Source organism: Vigna unguiculata, chromosome 5, assembly GCF_037176805.1.
Source record: "Vigna unguiculata cultivar grain cowpea cultivar isolate G323 ecotype 2 chromosome 5, ASM3717680v1, whole genome shotgun sequence".
Lineage (NCBI taxonomy): Eukaryota > Viridiplantae > Streptophyta > Magnoliopsida > Fabales > Fabaceae > Vigna > Vigna unguiculata.
The window spans coordinates 46,146,769-46,165,899 of record NC_140796.1 but is presented as its reverse complement, the minus strand read 5'-3'; the positions used below and the strand labels follow the sequence as shown (position 1 = coordinate 46,165,899).

At 28.4% G+C, this 19,131-nt stretch overlaps 3 protein-coding genes across 3 annotated transcripts; 1 reads left to right on the top strand and 2 right to left on the bottom strand.

Annotated features, from left to right (window-relative positions):
- The first annotated feature begins 2,046 nt into the window (after positions 1-2,046).
- LOC114183601 (uncharacterized) lies at positions 2,047-6,385 on the top strand. The gene is made up of 6 exons (XM_028070679.2): positions 2,047-2,887; positions 2,983-3,523; positions 3,611-4,508; positions 4,601-4,800; positions 4,925-5,160; positions 5,247-6,385. Exons 1-6 carry the CDS (start codon positions 2,723-2,725, stop codon positions 6,219-6,221), a joined length of 3,015 nt encoding a protein of 1,004 aa, XP_027926480.1. The 5' UTR covers positions 2,047-2,722; the 3' UTR covers positions 6,222-6,385.
- Positions 6,386-13,816: 7,431 nt separating this feature from the next.
- Positions 13,817-14,741, bottom strand: RAT5 (Histone superfamily protein). Its single transcript, XM_028070294.2, has 2 exons — positions 14,448-14,741; positions 13,817-14,240 (listed from the first exon to the last, which is right to left on the bottom strand). The coding sequence occupies exons 1-2, from the start codon at positions 14,634-14,636 to the stop codon at positions 14,022-14,024; spliced, it is 408 nt and encodes a 135-aa protein (XP_027926095.1). The 5' UTR covers positions 14,637-14,741; the 3' UTR covers positions 13,817-14,021.
- A 366-nt stretch (positions 14,742-15,107) lies between these two features.
- Positions 15,108-15,980, bottom strand: LOC114186016 (histone H2A.6-like). The gene is made up of 2 exons (XM_028074007.2): positions 15,750-15,980; positions 15,108-15,433 (listed from the first exon to the last, which is right to left on the bottom strand). Exons 1-2 carry the CDS (start codon positions 15,936-15,938, stop codon positions 15,221-15,223), a joined length of 402 nt encoding a protein of 133 aa, XP_027929808.1. The 5' UTR covers positions 15,939-15,980; the 3' UTR covers positions 15,108-15,220.
- Between the last annotated feature and the right edge of the window lie 3,151 nt (positions 15,981-19,131).

Below are 19,131 nucleotides of genomic sequence, written 5' to 3'. Positions count from 1 at the left end.
TCTTCTAAACCAAGTGTAAGTTCATTTAAGGAAAAATCAATTTGTAACATTTTTAAACTTATCTTGCAACCCAAGAGCAATTAAGGTGTAACCCACAAAGGAGTTTTTGCACAAAGTAAAATTGACATATTTTGGAAGTGCATAAGAACACACAATTTTCTCCTGTGCACACCAATATCAGACTCCATCCCACTTCTTCTAAACCAGGTGTAAGTTCATTTAGGGAAAAAATTAGCCTACAACATTTTTAAACTTATGTTGCAACCCAAGAGCAATTAAGGTGTAACCTACAAAGGAGTTTTTGCACAAAATAAAATTGAAAAATTCTGGAAGTGCATGAGAACACACAATTCTCTCTCTTACTAAAAGGGTGGACCCGAGCTGTGCACACAAATACTAGACCCCATCCCATTTCTTCAAAATTGGGTGTAAGTTCATTTGGGGAAAAACTAGCCTGCAACATTTTTAAATTTATCTTGCAACCCAAGAGTAATTAAGGTGTAACCCACGAAAGAGCTTTTGCACAAATTAAAATTGACAGATTTTGGAATTACATAAGAACACACAATTCTCCCCTTTACAACCTAATCTTAGGTGACAAAGTAAATCAATAACAATATTCATCTCCGCAAAACCCCCAATGTCCTGTGCATTGATCGAACAAATATTACGACCAAAACCTTTCGTTTAGGGCTTGCAAAATTCAGTCCAAAGAAAAGAAGGGTAGAAGGGGCTAGAAGGGTTATGGTTTGTAATGTAACGAGTACAACAAAAGGGGCTTTGCTCGCTAGCTTTATGGGTTGCAATGTGCTTATTAGAAAGGAAGGGGCTTTGTTTTCTTACCTTATGGGTGACAATATTCAAAGAAGAAGGGAAAAATGGGTTCTGTGTGAAGCTTCTAAGAAACTTGGTGGGTGCGAAGAAATGGGGTCCAAAAATGGCAACTTCTAAAAAGCCTAATAGAATGGAGATTTTCTGTCCAAAAGATCACCCACGCGCAGAATGTACTTTTTTATTTTCACTGACACTTCTACAACTTAAAAGTATATTAAAAGTTAAAATTGAAATGCAAAAGTTGAATCCATGTTAAGTGGTAAGAGAAATGGTAAGAAAAAATAGTTAACTAATATTTTCCAAAAATTTATTCAGCTTAAATGTCATTGAAGGTTGTTTTAACCCTGAACTTAAAAATCAATTTTTCGTTATGGAATTAGATATCTGATCATTTATTTGAAATTACATTAATTAATATTTTAATGTGATTTGTATTAACCAAACACACATTTACACTTACTTGAGAATATAATTTGTGGTACTGTAACAGTTGCTATATTCCGTACGCAACAAACAAACACCTAAATATGTAATTTAAGAAATCACAAATAAGACAAAAAATTTATCGTTCAAATAACTCTTATTTTTTACATCCTCCTTATTACCCCCGCCAAAATTAGTTAGTGCGGTCATTTTTAAGTAACACAAAAATATGTTTACGTTTCATAGGAATTAAGCAAATAAAAAATATATATTTCTGGTAACCCAAAACATAATTTATCCTTTATATGATTAGTAAGAATTAATATAATATAAAAGACTATATGTATAAGAATTCATATAGCTGATATACAAAAATAAATGAAGAATTCATATAATTTAGAAGTTCAAAATTAAAATTAACGATGACAATATCATATATTAAAAATAAAAATAAAATATTTCAACCCTAAGGTAAGGTGGTTAAATATTAAATACATACTACCACTTCATAGTATATATTCAGTTCTTGTTTTTTACATTTTTGTCTCATCACCTTTTAATTTTGAGATATATTTCTCAATGTATTGTGAATTGCACGTACACCAATTAAAGAAATATAATGTTAAAAATCACTATTTATTGGTTTTATGTATTATGTAGATTATTGTAAAATCAAGAATAAATGTGTGATTTTACAATGGCTCTAAAATTTTGATGTAATTTCCACAAAATTAGAAAATGGTAAGAACAAAAATTGGAAAAGAAATTAAGAAAGAAAAAGAGAGAAAGAGAAAGAGAAAGAAACATAAAAAGGAGAATTTGTGTTGGACAGTAGGCGCCAACGTCCTAATCCAGAAAAATTGATAGGACGGCCCTTTGTGCTAGGGTTTCTGGCGCCAACAAATTTTCCATCATCGCATCGTAACCCAGAAAGCACAAAAACTCATTCATCAATTTCATGCTATAACTCCTTCTTATTACACCAACAAAATGTTATCGTTATATTCTCCGATGTTTTAATATCAACAATAACAGGGTCTATTTGCATTGATCTGGTAGCACGCGTTTTTTTTTTTTTTCTTTTAATTATCACATGCAGAAAATACAAACGATCGTTTCTTAAATTTTGTTTTTCGTTTGTAATTGCGTTGAATTTGATCAATAAGCCATGTGCCAAGATCCATTGTAGGATGTTTTGCATTTCTTATTATTATAATTATTATAACAAGTTGTTGAAGGTTATCCAATTTAATAAGAAATTGGGAATTTTGGAGAAGATAGAAAGAGGTGGATTTGCGTTGGTTCATTATGTATGAATCAGAATTGTGTTGGAATTTGTGTTGACAAGGCAGTGATCATCATCATAACGGGTTAACGGTGTATGATGAGAAATAATTTTGATTGGGAAAAGAATGGAAACCTGCATACTTGTTGGTTCAGAGCTTGACGTAATACGAAGAAGAAGATGAAGATGGCTATTCAACAATATATGGGTACCATAAAGGTTATCTTTTGCAGCATTTTGGTTTTTCATATTTTGGTCGTAGTGAGCAGTGAAGAGAAAAAAACTCAAGAAGAATTGATCAGCCAATTGTTTGATCCAACATCTGGATTATTAACTGAGGATACGGTAAGACTCATTTCATTACTAAATTATTACAGATATATATATATATATATATATGTACATGGACTCTGAAATTGGTTATAGTTTCATGACCACAGGCAAAGGTGTTATGGATCATATGTTGGGAAGATTTGATTCGATTAAAGAAAGAAGTCGACGATTTCAGCTTGTGCCTCCCAAAGGAATCTTGCAGAAACAGCAATGAAGTTAATGTAGAAATTGGGTCAGTAGCCAGAGAAAACATCCAACAAATGATTCATGCATGTTATCCTCAATTAAAGGAAAATGTTCTTAAGTGTTTTAGAAAAAACAATTTTCCAATCCATGCTCTGGGGGAAGAGGATTCCTCTAAGATCTGGCATGCAACATACATGGTATCACCTTCATCTAGAAGATATCTGGGTCAAGTTTCTCCCCAGCACCTATCAGAAACAGCAAACAAGGAACATGAAATACATATAAGCATTAAAGATCAAGCAGATGCAAAAGGATCTGGAGGTGGCATGGCAATACCTCTGGTGGGAGCAGTTGTAGCTGTGGTATTGGTCATTTTGTGTTGTTATCTATTTTGTGGGAGTGGACAAGTTAGCCAGAATGATGAGAGACCCCTTCTCAGCATGAGCATGAATGACTCTCTTGGTAATACAAAAGTTTCATTCTTAAACTCACATATATTGTTGGGTATCTGCACTATAATCTTGACAAAAATGTACTTGAATGTTGCAGGTTCTTCTTCGAACCATATTCAATTCAAGAATTCAATGAAAGAAGGAGAAATTGGGATTGACTCGTCAAGTATTGAATTAGGTGATGAGAAGAGAAACTCAATCTCGGTGAATAATGAAGATGAATCAGGGGAAGTTGGTAGTTCTTCTGTGAGACCATCATTTGAACTGAAACCTCCTCCTGGGAGAGTAGTTTCAAGTAATGGATTGCCTCCTTTGAAACCCCCTCCTGGAAGGCCTGATCTTCTTCCTCCTCCTCCTGGAAGAACTGATCTTCTTCCTCCTCCTCCTGGAAGAACCGATCTTCTTCCTCCTCCTCCTGGAAGAACTGATCTTCTTCCTCCTCCTCCGGGAAGGCCTGATCTTGCTCCTCCTCCTCCTGAACCAGATAAACCTTCTGATATTCTTCCTCTAAAACCTCCTCCTGGAAGACCTGATCTTGCTCCTCCTCCAGCAGCACCAGCAGCACCAGCACCACCTCCTCCACCGCCTCCACCTCTTCCACCTTCTTCTTCTACTTCTAATTCTGGTCCTCCCCCTCCTCCTCCTCCTCGTGCACCGCCGAAGCCTGGCGGTGCCGGACCTCCACCTCCTCCACTTCCTGGTGGCCCCAGAGGACCTCCCCCTCCTCCTGGCAATGGCCCTAGAGCTCCACCACCACCTCCAATGAGAGGCAAGGGTCCTCCTGGTCCCCCTGGTGCTGGTCCTAGACCTCCTCCACCCCCCGGTGCTGGTGGAGGTCATGCAAGAGCTGCTTCCAATCCAAAGGTTGTTGAGGAAGCCAGTTTTGATGGGGAACCGTATGTTCCTAAAACTAAGTTAAAGCCTTTCTTCTGGGATAAGGTTCAAGCTAACGATCAAGCAATGGTATGGAATCAACTCAAAGCAGGATCCTTCCAGTGAGTAACATACATACATCCCCAACATCTCTTCCTCCTAAACTGCAATTTCATTTTTATTATTCATATTCTTAATGCTCAATGTTTCGTAGGTTTAATGAAGAAATGATCGAGACACTCTTTGGCTTTAATGCTGTGAGTACGGATAAAGGAAAGGCACCGAAAAAAGAGCCTGCCCAAGCTACTCCCCAACTTATACAAATCGTCAACGCAAAGAAAGCACAGAATTTATCTATTCTATTAAAAGCATTAAATGTCACCGCAGATGAAGTTTGTGATGCACTTCTTGAAGGTCATTCTTTTCTTACTTCCACCGGTTATCATATTAATGTTAGATTCATCAAAGATAACAACAATACAGAGAAATGTAAAACAAAAACAGTTTAATATCTCTAAATTCTTCTTTGGTTGATCAGGAAATGAGCTTCCCGTAGAGTTCCTTCAAACCTTGTTGAAGATGGCACCAACGCAGGACGAAGAACTTAAGCTTAGAGTTTTCAGTGGTAATCCAGCCCAACTCACCCCTGCAGATAGGTTCCTTAAAGCCATAGTTGACATTCCTTGTTCTTTTAAACGAATGGAAGCATTAATTTACATGGGTACTCTTCAAGAGGATGTCACTAGTACTCGAGACTCCTTTGCAATTTTAGAGGTATATATGATTTCCAAATTCCAGTTTTTCCTCTACCAAAACCAAACCCCCAACTAATTTTGCTTCCACTTTCCATATGATGTTAGGTTGCTTGTAAAAAGCTAAGAAGTAGTCGATTATTCCTGAAACTTCTTGAAGCTGTTCTGAAAACTGGGAATCGTATGAATGATGGGACATTCCGTGGTGGTGCACAAGCATTCAAACTTGACACACTGTTGAAACTATCTGATGTAAAAGGAGTAGATGGCAAGACCACACTCTTGCACTTCGTTGTTCAAGAGATAGTGCGCACCGAGGGCATAAGAGCAGCACGCATGGCAAAAGAGAATCACAGTTTCTCGAGCATAAAAACAGAAGACCTTCTAGACGAAGTCTCAAATGATTCAGATGAGCACTATCGTGAACTTGGTCTTCAAGTGATTTCATATTTAAGCACCGAACTTGAGAGTGTGAAAAAAGCAGCAGCTTTAGATGCTGATGGGTTGGTAGGAACAACTTCAAGAGTAGGGCATGGTCTCATAAAAACAAGAGACTTTGTGAACAAAGAGATGAGCAATGTGAAGGGTGATAAAGGGTTTATTGAGACAGTGAAGAGCTTCATAGACAGAGCTGAGGCTGATGTCAAAAGTTTGCTAGAAGAGGAGAAGAAAATCATGGGTCTGGTGAAGAGCACTGGTGATTACTTTCATGGGGACACAGGGAAGGATGAAGGGTTGAGATTATTTAACATAGTACGAGAGTTCTTAGTAATGTTGGATAAGGTGTGCAAGGAGATACAACTTGCACCACCAAAGAAGCCAGCAGCACCAGCAGCACCAAAAGGTGCAAAGCAAGAAACACCTAATAATTCTACTGCAAAGCAAGAAACGCCTAATTCTAGTGCAAAGCAAGAAACACCTAATTCTGGTGCAAAGCAAGAAACACCTAATTCTAGTGCAAAGCAAGAAACGCCTAATCCTCCTCTTCCTCCTGCTCATGATTTAATTCGTCAAAGAATTTCTCCAGTAATTGCAAGTAGGAGGCCAGATGACTTTAGTTCAGATGATGATGACAGTCCTTAGGTTTAAGTTTGAAGTGGTACTTGTAAAACTCCTTTCTTTGCCCATGTCCTTGTTGTATAGCTTTAATGTTGTAATAGAGTCACCACTTGCTTATACTTGTCTAATTTTGAAGGGAAGATATTGTCTTGTTAATCATTTAAATGTAGATTCATGTTTTTTTTCAATATTCCTTTTGTAGAGATGCATGATTAGAGTTTCACCATCTTTTCTATAATCATCGAAGTCGGTGGCGAACATGTAAATATACAAGAGTGTAGAGGTGCATCTCTTGATTTTGTTACAATTATTACTAAGTATCTGAACAAAATTTATTATATATTTGAATTGAATCCGTTTAATGCTACTCTGTGGTAAACCTATATATAATTAAAGGTGTACAAATACATCACTTAATTTATTTTTACTGACTTAGATCCATCACTGGCATGTTATCGATGCTTCTCGTTCAAACTAAAATGTCATTCATATACAAATTTTGAAGTATCTAACATTAACTTAATTTGATATTAGTATCACAATTGTTACATCATTGAGATTGAATTCTTTGTAACTTTAAATCATAATTTTTTGTCTTCTTCAAGAGTATTAGAGACTAAGAATGTTGTTGTCTATTGCAAGAGGAGCGAAGTTTCTTTTTCATTAGATGATTTTATATGCTTGTGTCTTACTTGATCTTGATAAAAATCAATCATAGCTAGAACAAATTTTAGTGTTTGTTTCTGTTATTCATGAATGCTAGTCATATTTTTGCACCAAGTGTAACATTTAACTTAGCACCTCTAAATATAATTTTTTATTGTTTAAATTCACCACTGCTCATGAGATATTGAATTATGTAAGAGTATAATGAGTCTTAGAGTTAAATGGAATTATAAGAAATAGAGGAATGAGTTAGCTCTTGAGAAGAAAAGTTATATTTATTAATAAATGATAGGAAATATAGAAAAATATATTGGCATAGTATAAAATAATAAGAGTATATTTAGCAAATAAAAAATATAATATGTCAACATAGTGATTCTTTATTTAAAAATATAACCTTCGAATTTAGTTTATAAATAGCAATTAAATAGAAGGATTTTTAGATAAAAGGTGAAGCATAAAACATTGATAAATTTAAAACTTCAAAAATGGAAAAAAAAAAAAATATATATATATATATATATATATATATATATATATATATACTCATCTTTATTCATTAATTTATATCAAATATTCATAATTCAGATTTCTCATCTTTATATTTATGCTTCAATTAATTGAATTTTTTTCTCATTAGTTTATTGAATTATTATTTTTCTTGCACCTCCCTTCTTACATTTACATTTTTTTTTTGTCTCTTTGGTTACTTAAAATGTTAAGATTAAAAGTAGGTTAAAATATTCCGTTGGTCTTCGTTTTTGTTGCAAAATCTCAATTTGAAACTCGTATTTTTATTAGTCTCAATTAGGTCCTCATTTTTGTAAATTGGTATCATTTAGGTCCTTTCCATTAGTAGGGAACTAACGCCGTTAAGTAGGTGTCACGTGTCAGCTCCTCATTTTTTTTAATTTTTAAATTTTTTTTTAATTTTTTTGTTTTTTTTTATTTTTTAAATTTTTTAGATTTTAAAAAAAAATATATTTATGCCACGTGTCAGGTTTGTAGTGTGCCACGTGTCAAATTATTGTATGAATCTCAATTTGGTCCTCTTTGTTAATTTGATTTGATTTGAGTCCCAAATTGTTATTTTTAAGCCAACTCTAAAATATTCTTGATATTGAATTTTATACAAATATTTCAAATATAAATTTATTTATCTATATATTTATAATTTTAAAATAAAATTTAAATAAAGTTTAATGTAAAATATAAATTTAAATAAATTAAATATTGTTAAAAATATGTAATAGAAATATCACTTGTAATAAAAGTATCATCATTACATCTATAAAAAAATTAAATTTGTTCTAAATTTGGAGCACATGAAATTAAAAAATTTTAAAAAAATTTGGGACTGAAATTAAATCAAATTAACAAAAATGATGACCAAATTGAGATTCATATAATAATTTGACACGTGTCACCATATTAGATTGACACGTGGCACACTACAAACACGTGGCATAAATATTTTTAAAATAAAATTTAAAAAATTTAAAATAAAATTCAAAAAAATGAGGAGCTGACACGTGACACTAACTTAACGGTGTTAGTTTTCTATTAACAGAAAGGACCTAATTAATACTAATTTACAAAACTGAGAACCTAATTTAGACTAATAAAAATACGATGATCAAATTGAGATTTTGCAAAAAAACAAGGATTAACGGAATATTTTAACCTTAAAAGTATGAGTTTTTCCTGTTGTACTCAGTTTATTTTTTCGTTAGAGTTTAAAGTATTTCATTTTCAATTAGTTACACTATTTATGTTTAAAATTTTGTTTCTGAAATACTTTTTCGTAATGCCATTTATCAGCTTAATCAATGTTCTAAACTTAAAAACTCTTTAAAATATGTAAACTATATTTTTATGTATCTACAAAAGTTAGATTCTTGTTAAAAATAATCATAAAATATTTTTCTTCTAAATGTATTATTTAATTGAATTTTATTATTTTGCTTAAGATTACTTTATTGTTGATTTCACTTTCTTTCATTTAAATTGAAAAATCTTTGAATGGATAGTCTAAAGTGACTCACAATTATTTTGTAATTAAGTAAGTTTAAAATGTTTATTTTCCAGTTAAAACAGTAAAAGTATCCACCATGTATTTGTTCTCCTCTATTTAAAATAGAAATATGTATTATAGTTATCTAATGTTACAATTGGGAGTATTTATATTTATATATAATTTATATATAAATGGAATTCTTCATTTGTGTTCACATCTCTATTTTCAATTTTATCTTTTAATAAATAATTATTTTTTAAATTAAAATCATTGTTTACCATTTTTATCTTTTAAGTAATCCTTTTGTTAATTTTGTTAGATTTAACTGTCTTATTCAATTAAATTTTCTTTCAAATTAATACTTTTATTAACAAAAATTATCCATAAAATAAATAAATAAATATTTATAATAAATTTTAAAAAGTGAATATGTGTTTTCACTAATTTAAATAAATTGAGTTTAAAGGCAATAGAATTGAAAAATAAAAAATCAACAACTTAGTGTCAATTACAAAAGTATCCATTATGTTAATATTAAAATATGAGTATTATAGGGACAGGGAAGAAAGCGTAAAAAAAATGGTATTAGTACATAATGATATAAAAATATGATAGATATTTGTGAGTATTTCTTTAACACATCTTAAAGAAGTAACAAAGAAACGTAATATTTCATAATTTTGCTTGTAATAGAAGATTATGATATAATCAATCTATAAGAAAATAATAATTTATCTTTCAATAATTATTATTATTATTTGTAGGTAAATTAAACATTATATTATTTATTAATTATAATATGAAGGTAATATGAACATGAATATTATCTACTAATCATAATCCGAGAATAAGTTGAATATTATTTACAGATATTATATACGGATTATAATTAAATAATTTTTTAAATACTTTTTATGAGAAAAAAATTATAAAAAATAAAATTCTATTTCATTTTTATCCTCCGTTTCATATTTTTAGTCTTTCCCTCCTTTCTTACTTCCAAACCCTACACTTATCTGTAGAATTCAAATGTTTTAGTAAAGAAAATTTGTTTTCTCTATATTGGATACAAATTATTTGTAAATGTGTGTAGAATTATCTTAATAGTTATTTTTCTTCTTCATTTGGAAGACAATAAGACTTAAAAATAGGATTTCAGAGAAAAAGACTATCTTGAGTTTATGCACGAGGCTGGAAGATGGATAGAGCTCGTTTGCAAGATTCTATAGGAAATATTTAATTGTTATAACAAACATTAATCGGTATAAAATTGTTTTAAAATTTCACATTTAAAAAGTTATTATTTTTACACCAATTTTAACATTTTTTTATAAATTATTAATGTATAAATACTTAAAATAAATTTTAAATAAAATTAAAAAATATATATTTAAATATATTTAAAGTGGTTAAAAAATCTATTATAATAAAAATATCATTGTAATATTTATATGAAAATTAAATCTAATATCAATGATAAAAATTGTTTTAATTTAAAAAATGAAATTTAGAATAAATTGAAATAAAATAAAAAGTATAGATATTAATCCAAGATTTTTTTTCATCAATATTGACAAATGATAGAATTATAAATTGATACGTGACCATTTTAAAAGAATTTAAAAATTTAAAAATTCACGAGTTGACACTAACCAATTTTAATTTAACTATAGGGTTTTTTTTCATTTTAAAAGGAAATTAAAAAAATTAAGAAATTATAAATTAACACATAACACACAATTAATGTCTTTAGTAATATACTAAAAAAGGATTAAATTAAAAAACATTTAAAAAATCAATTAAAACTTAAAATGTGATAATTCGATTGATATTTTTAAATAAAATGAGACAATCTCATGGTTTTAATAAAATATTTTTCACTTTTACGAGTTTGTGTATTTCTGTAGTTGTAAATAATATATTTTCTTCGTTCTTAGGCACAAATAGGGATGGCAACACGACGGGACAAGTTTCGCTAGTTCTTATTCATTCTTATCGAAAAAATTCATTCCCTTCTCATATCCAAATTTTACAGTTATCAAACTTTTATCTCATCCTCATCCTTATCCTCATTGGGTAATAGGTACATACTCATACTCATACATGTTTTCTTATTGTTTCAATATTAATTAATTAATTATTTTTTATAAAATAATAAAAAATTACGGCAAAGAAAACATAATATTATCAAATATTTATAAAGAAATTATATTATAATTGTATACATTTAAAATTAAAATACCAAATAAATTTTCATGAGAACCAAAATATCTATTAAATTTGCAAACATTAATGAATTGTAGTTGATAAAATTTCATTTTTTTTAAAAATATATATAAAAGGAAAAAAAATATTAAGATTAAAATATATGTTAAATGCATGTTTACTTCAACTTTTTAAATTCTAATTTTTTGGTGATAAAAAGAAATTTATGAAAATTACATTAAAAGTTTATATTATAGTAAGTAAAATTTGTTTATACAATTACAGTAACAAAACCAAAGTATGATAATGAGTTAAAAAAATAAAAGATAATTATATAATAAAATATATCATAATAGTATTTTATATTATAAAAATAAAAAAAATATTAAAAAATTATTAAATGTGTGTCTTAGAAACAATTTGATAGATCATTGGAATGAAATCATAAAAGGAAAACCAAATATATAATTAAGGATATGATAAAATAAAAAATACTTTAAAGATCTAAGAAAAATTTTCAAATATCAACATAGTCAATGGTTGAGAAATAACAAAAATTATTTTAGAAACAAAACAGTTTTTCAAATGAAAAAAATATTAATAATAGAGTAATAAAGATAAATTTGTTATATTACATAGTAAATTAAATATTTATACTATTGAACAATTAAATTGAAAGTAATAAACATTTTTATGTGAAAAGAAAATATACAATAAATAAAAATATTCAAATAAATAGAAACATTTAAATGTGAGACATAATTGACATACATCATTTGAAATTGCACAAAAATTATGATAAGATGAAAAGTATATTAGAGATGCAAATGAATTTTATAACAAATTAAACAAAGAGAAGAAATACAAAATAGAAAGTATATATTAATATATATATATATATATATATATATATATTTTTGATTATAAATATTTTAATAATTTAAACGAAAATGAGAATAAAACAGATGAAAACGAAGACGGATATCTACATCTCATACCCAGTTAAAAAAGTTAGAGATTTTCTGTACATAATCAATACAGAAATTTTCTATAAATAAAAAAACAGATTCAGACAGTAACAAATTTATTTTTGATTTCCACATATGCTCCGAAAGGTAATTTCATATAAGGTATATGTTATTATTCAATAAGTAACTGAAAAGTTATTGTAATAATTAATGAATTACATTTATTGTAATAATTAATGAATTACATTTAACCAATAAAAGTTATTGTAATAATTAATGAATTACAATTAATGAATAATTTTAAAGCCATTTAAAACATTTATTATTAATCTGAAAATATTGACTTGAGGTTGATTGTATTTAAATTATTACACTCACTCTCTCTCTCCTTTCAAAACTTTTTATTTGGATGACTTGTAATTTAAAACAACATTAAATATCTTTCCATCTATTATATTTTTATCCCTAACCAAATACTCAATCAATTTACATATAAATATATATTATTTACAGTATACAAAAAAAGTAACAAAAATGTTTTGTTAATATTTTATTTTAAATTTAAATTATCCTATATATATATATATATATATATATTCTGCGCTCATCCAATAATTTATTAAATTAACTCAATTTTTTTTTTGTCTATTATTACACAAACTTTATAATCTCTATCAATTAATAATTAACTTATTCAATATTTGTCAAATTTATCTGAATCCTGAAAGTATATTAACTTATTCAATATTTATAAAATTTATCTAAATCTTGAAAATATATTTTCGTTTATTACAACCTTAATTAAAAAAATTAGTATGGAGTTTCCTTCAAATAATATATTGTATTTTAGAGTATAAACATAAGATTTCTTAACCATTATTATTTATATATTATTTAATACTCTCATTTTTTACACATCAAAATATTTAATTTTCTAAATTTTAGTGTCCTTTTCATACTAAATATTTGATAATATAGTATGGTTTTTATGATTTCTATTTCTTATAAAACAAACTAACATTTAAAATAATAAAACAACGTCTACATCTATACTAATCAACCGATTAAATTTGAAAATCATATAAATTACAGTCACAAGATAAGTACAACTTAGTAAAACTAGAAGCTCTCACCCACCAAATGACATGCCATATTAAATAAGACTCCACAAGCTCAAGTTCAGATAATATAACCTGTTTCATTTTTATAACGCTCTATTGAATGTTTCTAAACATAATATTATTAAATAAATAAAATGTTTTCAATTATTCTTTATACTTATTAAATTTTCAATTAATGTAAATATAATTTCCCTGATTATGTTTAATAGATCATCTCAGACAATACAATTCTACATAAACAAATTGTCTCAATTTGCCTCCCCTCAGAGATGCTATCAAGAGAATAAAACAGTCAATATCTGTAACATCTAAAGACTTGAAAAAATTAAGTCCAGTCTAAAATTGTGATTACTCATGAATAAACAAGAAGAATTTCACGCCACCACAACCCCATAGATATTACAATTCATAAAATCAGTGAAATTGGTTGTACTGGATGTTGATACATATAACATTGAAAAACCAGAACATTGTCCAGACAAATACATCTGAACATCCGACCAAAACATACATTCAGATGATTCACCAAGAGAATAGAACAGAAATGCAAAAGCAAAAATGTACAAAGACATTCGTTCAATATAAAACAAGAATAATAAATTTCGGATCGAAAGATAAAAGGAATTTATAACCAGAAAGAGATTAAAGAGATTAAAAGATGAAGGTAAATTGATTTAAATTTTCAACAATCTTTCTTGAAGAGTAAGAGTCTCCCCTATTCACATAATCATCACTAACTGAGAAACTAACTACAGCTACAGAGCACAAAGATCAAAGAACTACAAAAACAGTAAAACGATAGAAAATCTAAATCCAGTCTCCGTTCACAAAAATTAGATCCCAATATTTAAGAGTCATCATCAGCACCAGCACCCTTGGATGAGCCACCAGCCTTCTTTGGAAGCAAAAGATTGTGAATGTTGGGCATAACACCTCCGTTAGCAATGGTAACATCCCCGAGAAGCTTGCTCAACTCTTCATCGTTTCTCACGGCCAATTGAATGTGACGAGGCACAATTCGAGTCTTCTTGTTATCTCTAGCAGCGTTCCCAGCCAACTCAAGAACCTGAAAATTCAGAAACCAATAACCTTCAACCAATCAAAAAGAGAATCGGAAAAATCACAACTTCTCTGTTCAATTAACAGGAAATTAAACATGCACGACAAAATAGGGAAAATCAACCCAATAGAATTTCAAAATTCAAAACCCTAGATCTATCCAGATGGGAAAATTAGATCGAAAGAACATAATTAGACATAGACAAGGAATTACCTCAGCAGCGAGATACTCAAGAACGGCAGCCAGATAGACAGGGGCACCGGCACCGACACGCTCTGCGTACTTTCCAGCCTTGAGGAAACGAGCGATACGACCAACAGGAAATTGGAGCCCAGCCTTGCTGCTCCGAGAGGTAGCCTTCTTGGCGGCGCTGGATCCTAGGGTTTTACCTCGCCCTGCCATTGATGAACTGTGACCTAAACACGAGAAAAATAGAGAAGAGGAAAATGAACAGCGAGGAGTTCCGGTGACTGTGAAAACACGAGAAGGAATTGTATTTGTATAGTTTGAGCGGTTGCGAGGTATATATAGTGCAAGGCGTAGAAATTGGGCCAATGAGAATGAACGACGCGGATCGACAGTGACTGCCGTTGGATTTCGTTGATCACGGACGGTCCCGATGATGTATGTGGTTGGATTGATGGCTGGATATGAATTAAGCGAATTAGAGGAGTAGAAAGAGTGTGGTGGTATTTTTTTCCATTTTGGATTTTGTATCAAAGTATTATTAATTTGGTGTTTGATTTTTAGATTTTTCTTTTTTACCCAACTTAAATTCAAACAAAATAAGTTTGTATAAATTTGTATAAAGATTATATGAATATAAAATTAAGTGAACGAAAGAGTTGATAATGCATGAAGGCAAATAATTATTATGATAATATAGCAATCCCAATTTATGTATTATTGAGTAATATAGAGACCCTTTGAGAAAGGGAGAATAAAGGGATTACATTTGAGATGAAGAGAAAAAAAGGACATAAAATCTAGTCCTCGTCAACATCAAAACCCTTAGAGGTGCCACTCTTCTTTGGAAGTAAGAGGTTGTGAATGTTAGGGATGACACCACCATTGGCTATGGTAACATCCCCAAGAAGTATACTCAACTCTTCATCATTCCTAACTGCCAATTGGATATGGCGAGGCATGATTCTAGTCTTCTTGTTGTCTATGGCAGCATTTCCTGCCAACTCCAATACCTGAAAACACCACATGCAAAATACAACTTCCACAAAATTATTCATAGGGAATTGGTTAATGAAAATTCATCTCTAAACATTTAAGACATAAACACATACTTTAAAAAAATAGTATTAATTTGTACATTTGATCAAAAGGTATTTTTTTTATTTTAACAAAAACATTCTTATATGATTTCTAATAAGTCCAATTTATCATATCAAAATTCAATTTTTTACATTGTTATTAAATTGGCAAAATAAACCTTAATTTTGAAAACCTAGGTCCAACCACAAACACGAAAAATCAAAATTGAGAGAGAATAAGGTAAATTACTTCGGCAGCCAGATATTCAAGAACGGATGCGAGATACACAGGAGCACCGGTACCGATGCGCTCAGCATACTTGCCCGTCTTGAGGTATCGAGCAACACGACCAACAGGGAATTGGAGACCAGCTTTGGTACTCTTTGACATGCCTTTTTTGTTCATGGTTGGTCCTTGGGTTTTGGCTCGGCTTGCCATTAATTGTGAAGAAGATGAACTAGTTTCAATGACGAAGAGAGAAACAAAAGAGGAGATGTGAAATGTGTCTAAGATGTGTTACATATATATAATGGAGTTGTCCTTTAACTTGGCCAATAAAATTGAACGACACGGATCGGCTATGCGCGTCGTTGGATCTAGCTGTAATGATCTGATTGATGCAAGTAAAGAAATATTAATATATCACAATCTTTATCTATAATAGTCAATCACGTCAACTAAATGATAAATGTGAACTATTTTTTATAATTAAGAAATTAAAATGAGTTTTTTTTTTAATTTTATTACCAAAATTGAATAAATATAAAAGAGATGTGTATTTATAATGTTAAACTTCAAAACTAATTGATCATAAGTAAATATTTATTTAACCTTAAATATGTGTAGTTTTCATTAATAATATTTTTTTTAAAAGGCCATAAATCTAACAAGAATAAATTTGATGGTAATAAAAACAATGAGATTTGAATGGTATATAACTTAACAAGACAGAATTCTTATTTGTGAACTTGTACAACACTTATATATGATGTTAAATTGAATACATTTGATTCATAAAAGGTAGATGATGATAAATTAAAAGGAAACTAGTAAGATTGATACAAATCAATATATCCAAGAAGACAAAATGAATGGATTGATAAAATTAAATCTTGATTATAACAAAATGAAATAAAAACTATTTATTAATTCATTGTCATTGATAAAAACATATTTAAAAAATTTAATCCTTTTATGATCTATCGATCTATCCATTAATAATTTAGTGGATAAATACTTAATTTATCTAAAAGTATTAATACAATTTTTTGTTTTATTATAATGATCCTAATTAGCATAATCATACTACTAATTATATTATTATTATTATTATTATTATTGCTCCGGTTGGACTCATATTATACAATTATATATATTTTACAATAACCATAAACAAACATACAATTATATAAAATGGTCCAAGAATAAAATCATAGTTAAAGTTTCAAAATATATACAACTTTATCAATTAAGAGGATTTATATAATACAAAATAAATATATACATATATACGATCACTATTTTTTAAACATAATATCAACAACCTCACCACTGCTCGTCATTAAAGATGACAAGTGAACTCGTCTTCATGGATATTATCCAAACTCGTCCTTTTTTGACGGAGAAGTCTCGCATTGACTGTGTATGGATAATATTTGTATGAGTATGTACATATCCACCTCATTCACATCCCCATAATTGCCTAAATACCTATCACTGCCTTCATCTCCGTCCCGTTTTAAATTACTAAAATATTCATAGTTATATATTTTATATTTGAATATTTCTACATTTTTTAATACTTTTATTTATTGTTTATTTTTTTTAATATGAGAATATTTAATTCTTAATTTAAGTGTTAATTAGTGTAAACCCTTCATTTAATAGGCAACGTACAAAATTTATCTTATTTATTATCTTATACTTAATTTTTGTTTTATTTGAATAACTTTTTTTGTTTTGCTTAAACAATTCTCATTATCATTATCATTTAATATTTGAAAAGTTTTCTCATACCAATAAGGTATTTTTCATCTTATGGTACATTAATTATATATTTGTTTTTCTTTGTACGATTTCATTCAAAAGTGTATAAAATTATTTTTAAGACAAATATTTGATTATTTTTTCTTTTTTTAACATTTTTATTTGTTCTGTATTTTTATCATAGAGAATACTGTTGATATTTTTTATATACTTATTTTTATTTTCTAACTCAATATCATAAGTGAAATTCTATTACTACATTTGTAAACACAAATTTCATTTACTATAATATACTACTTTAATGTCATCACGATGGATCTTGGTTATCACCATCCTACATATATTGTAGTTAAAAAAATAAAGAATTTTTAGTTAATTTCAAATATTATTAGATTAATCTTTGTCTTTTTGTGTGATTTTATTCAAGTGATACATTATAATTTTATTAGTGTGCAAAAAAGGAGATTTCATTAAAAATTAAAAAATGGGAGTAAAGAGACATTTAAAATATTTTTAAATTTGAATTTATGTCTTTCTTTTGCATTTTTTAAAATATTTTTAAATTTTATCAATTTTGTTTCATTAACATTTGTAATTTTAATAGATTTTTTGTTCTTATGAAATTTTATTTGGTACTCTAAGTTGATATGTGTACAATTATAATTTATTTCTTAATATTGATATTGAAGAACGAGAATACGTCTTTTTTATATTAAATATTTGATAATATTATATTTTCTTTACAATTTTTATTATTTTATATAAATTTATTAATTGCTGTTAAAATAGTAAAAAGAAAACATATATGAGTATAGGCATGGTACTTTAAGTTAATATGTGTACAATTATAATTTATTTCTTAATATTTGATATTGAAAAACGAGAATACGTCTTTTTTATATTAAATATTTGATAATATTATATTTTCTTTATGACTTTTATTATTTTATATAAATTAATTAATTGCTATTAAAATAGTAAAAAGAAAACATATATGAGTATAGACATAAATATAAATATATATCCATTATCTGGTAAAAATTAGGATTAGACAAAAATTTCATATTCGTTGACTTTAGGCATAAGAATAAAGATGATTTTCTTACGAGTATCAAATAGTGAAATTCATCTCCATTTCATCTTCTTACTATTCCTACTTGTCATTCTCAATTGTACCACCCTTTGCTCACATATAACATACTATACAATTTAAAAAGAATATTTTATTAATTAATTATTCACTGCAAGCAGTACATACTATAAAAAACATATTACAGTAATCAATTAAATAAATTATACATTTATATTTATAAATATATGGTAACAAATAAATGATGACTAAAAGTATTTAATCATATTCAATAAATAATATAAAATATTAATTCAAGCTGAGAGACAAGTGCGTTAGACCCACATTTTAATATATATATATATATATATATATATATATATATATATATATATATATATATATATTAATATTAGGTCACAAATTTTTTTATTTTTATCTTTTTTTTCATGGTTTACACTTAATTGGATGGTGTTAAATACCTATTTAAGTTTTAAAGCATAAAATAATGTGGTTTAACACACTAGTGCAGAATTCTCATTTTACCTCGCCTTACATGCCTCGGTTGGCCAGGAA

Coding starts and splice junctions, on each gene's coding strand:
- LOC114183601 (XM_028070679.2), top strand. CDS start 2,723: ATGAAGATGGCTATTCAACAATATATGGGTACCATAAAGGTTATCTTT. Junction 2,888..2,982: donor GATTATTAACTGAGGATACG/GTAAGACTCATT, acceptor TCATGACCACAG/GCAAAGGTGTTATGGATCAT. Junction 4,509..4,600: donor CTCAAAGCAGGATCCTTCCA/GTGAGTAACATA, acceptor AATGTTTCGTAG/GTTTAATGAAGAAATGATCG.
- RAT5 (XM_028070294.2), bottom strand. CDS start 14,636: ATGGCAGGGCGAGGTAAAACCCTAGGATCCAGCGCCGCCAAGAAGGCT. Junction 14,241..14,447: donor TTGAGTATCTCGCTGCTGAG/GTAATTCCTTGT, acceptor CTGAATTTTCAG/GTTCTTGAGTTGGCTGGGAA.
- LOC114186016 (XM_028074007.2), bottom strand. CDS start 15,938: ATGGCAAGCCGAGCCAAAACCCAAGGACCAACCATGAACAAAAAAGGC. Junction 15,434..15,749: donor TTGAATATCTGGCTGCCGAA/GTAATTTACCTT, acceptor TGGTGTTTTCAG/GTATTGGAGTTGGCAGGAAA.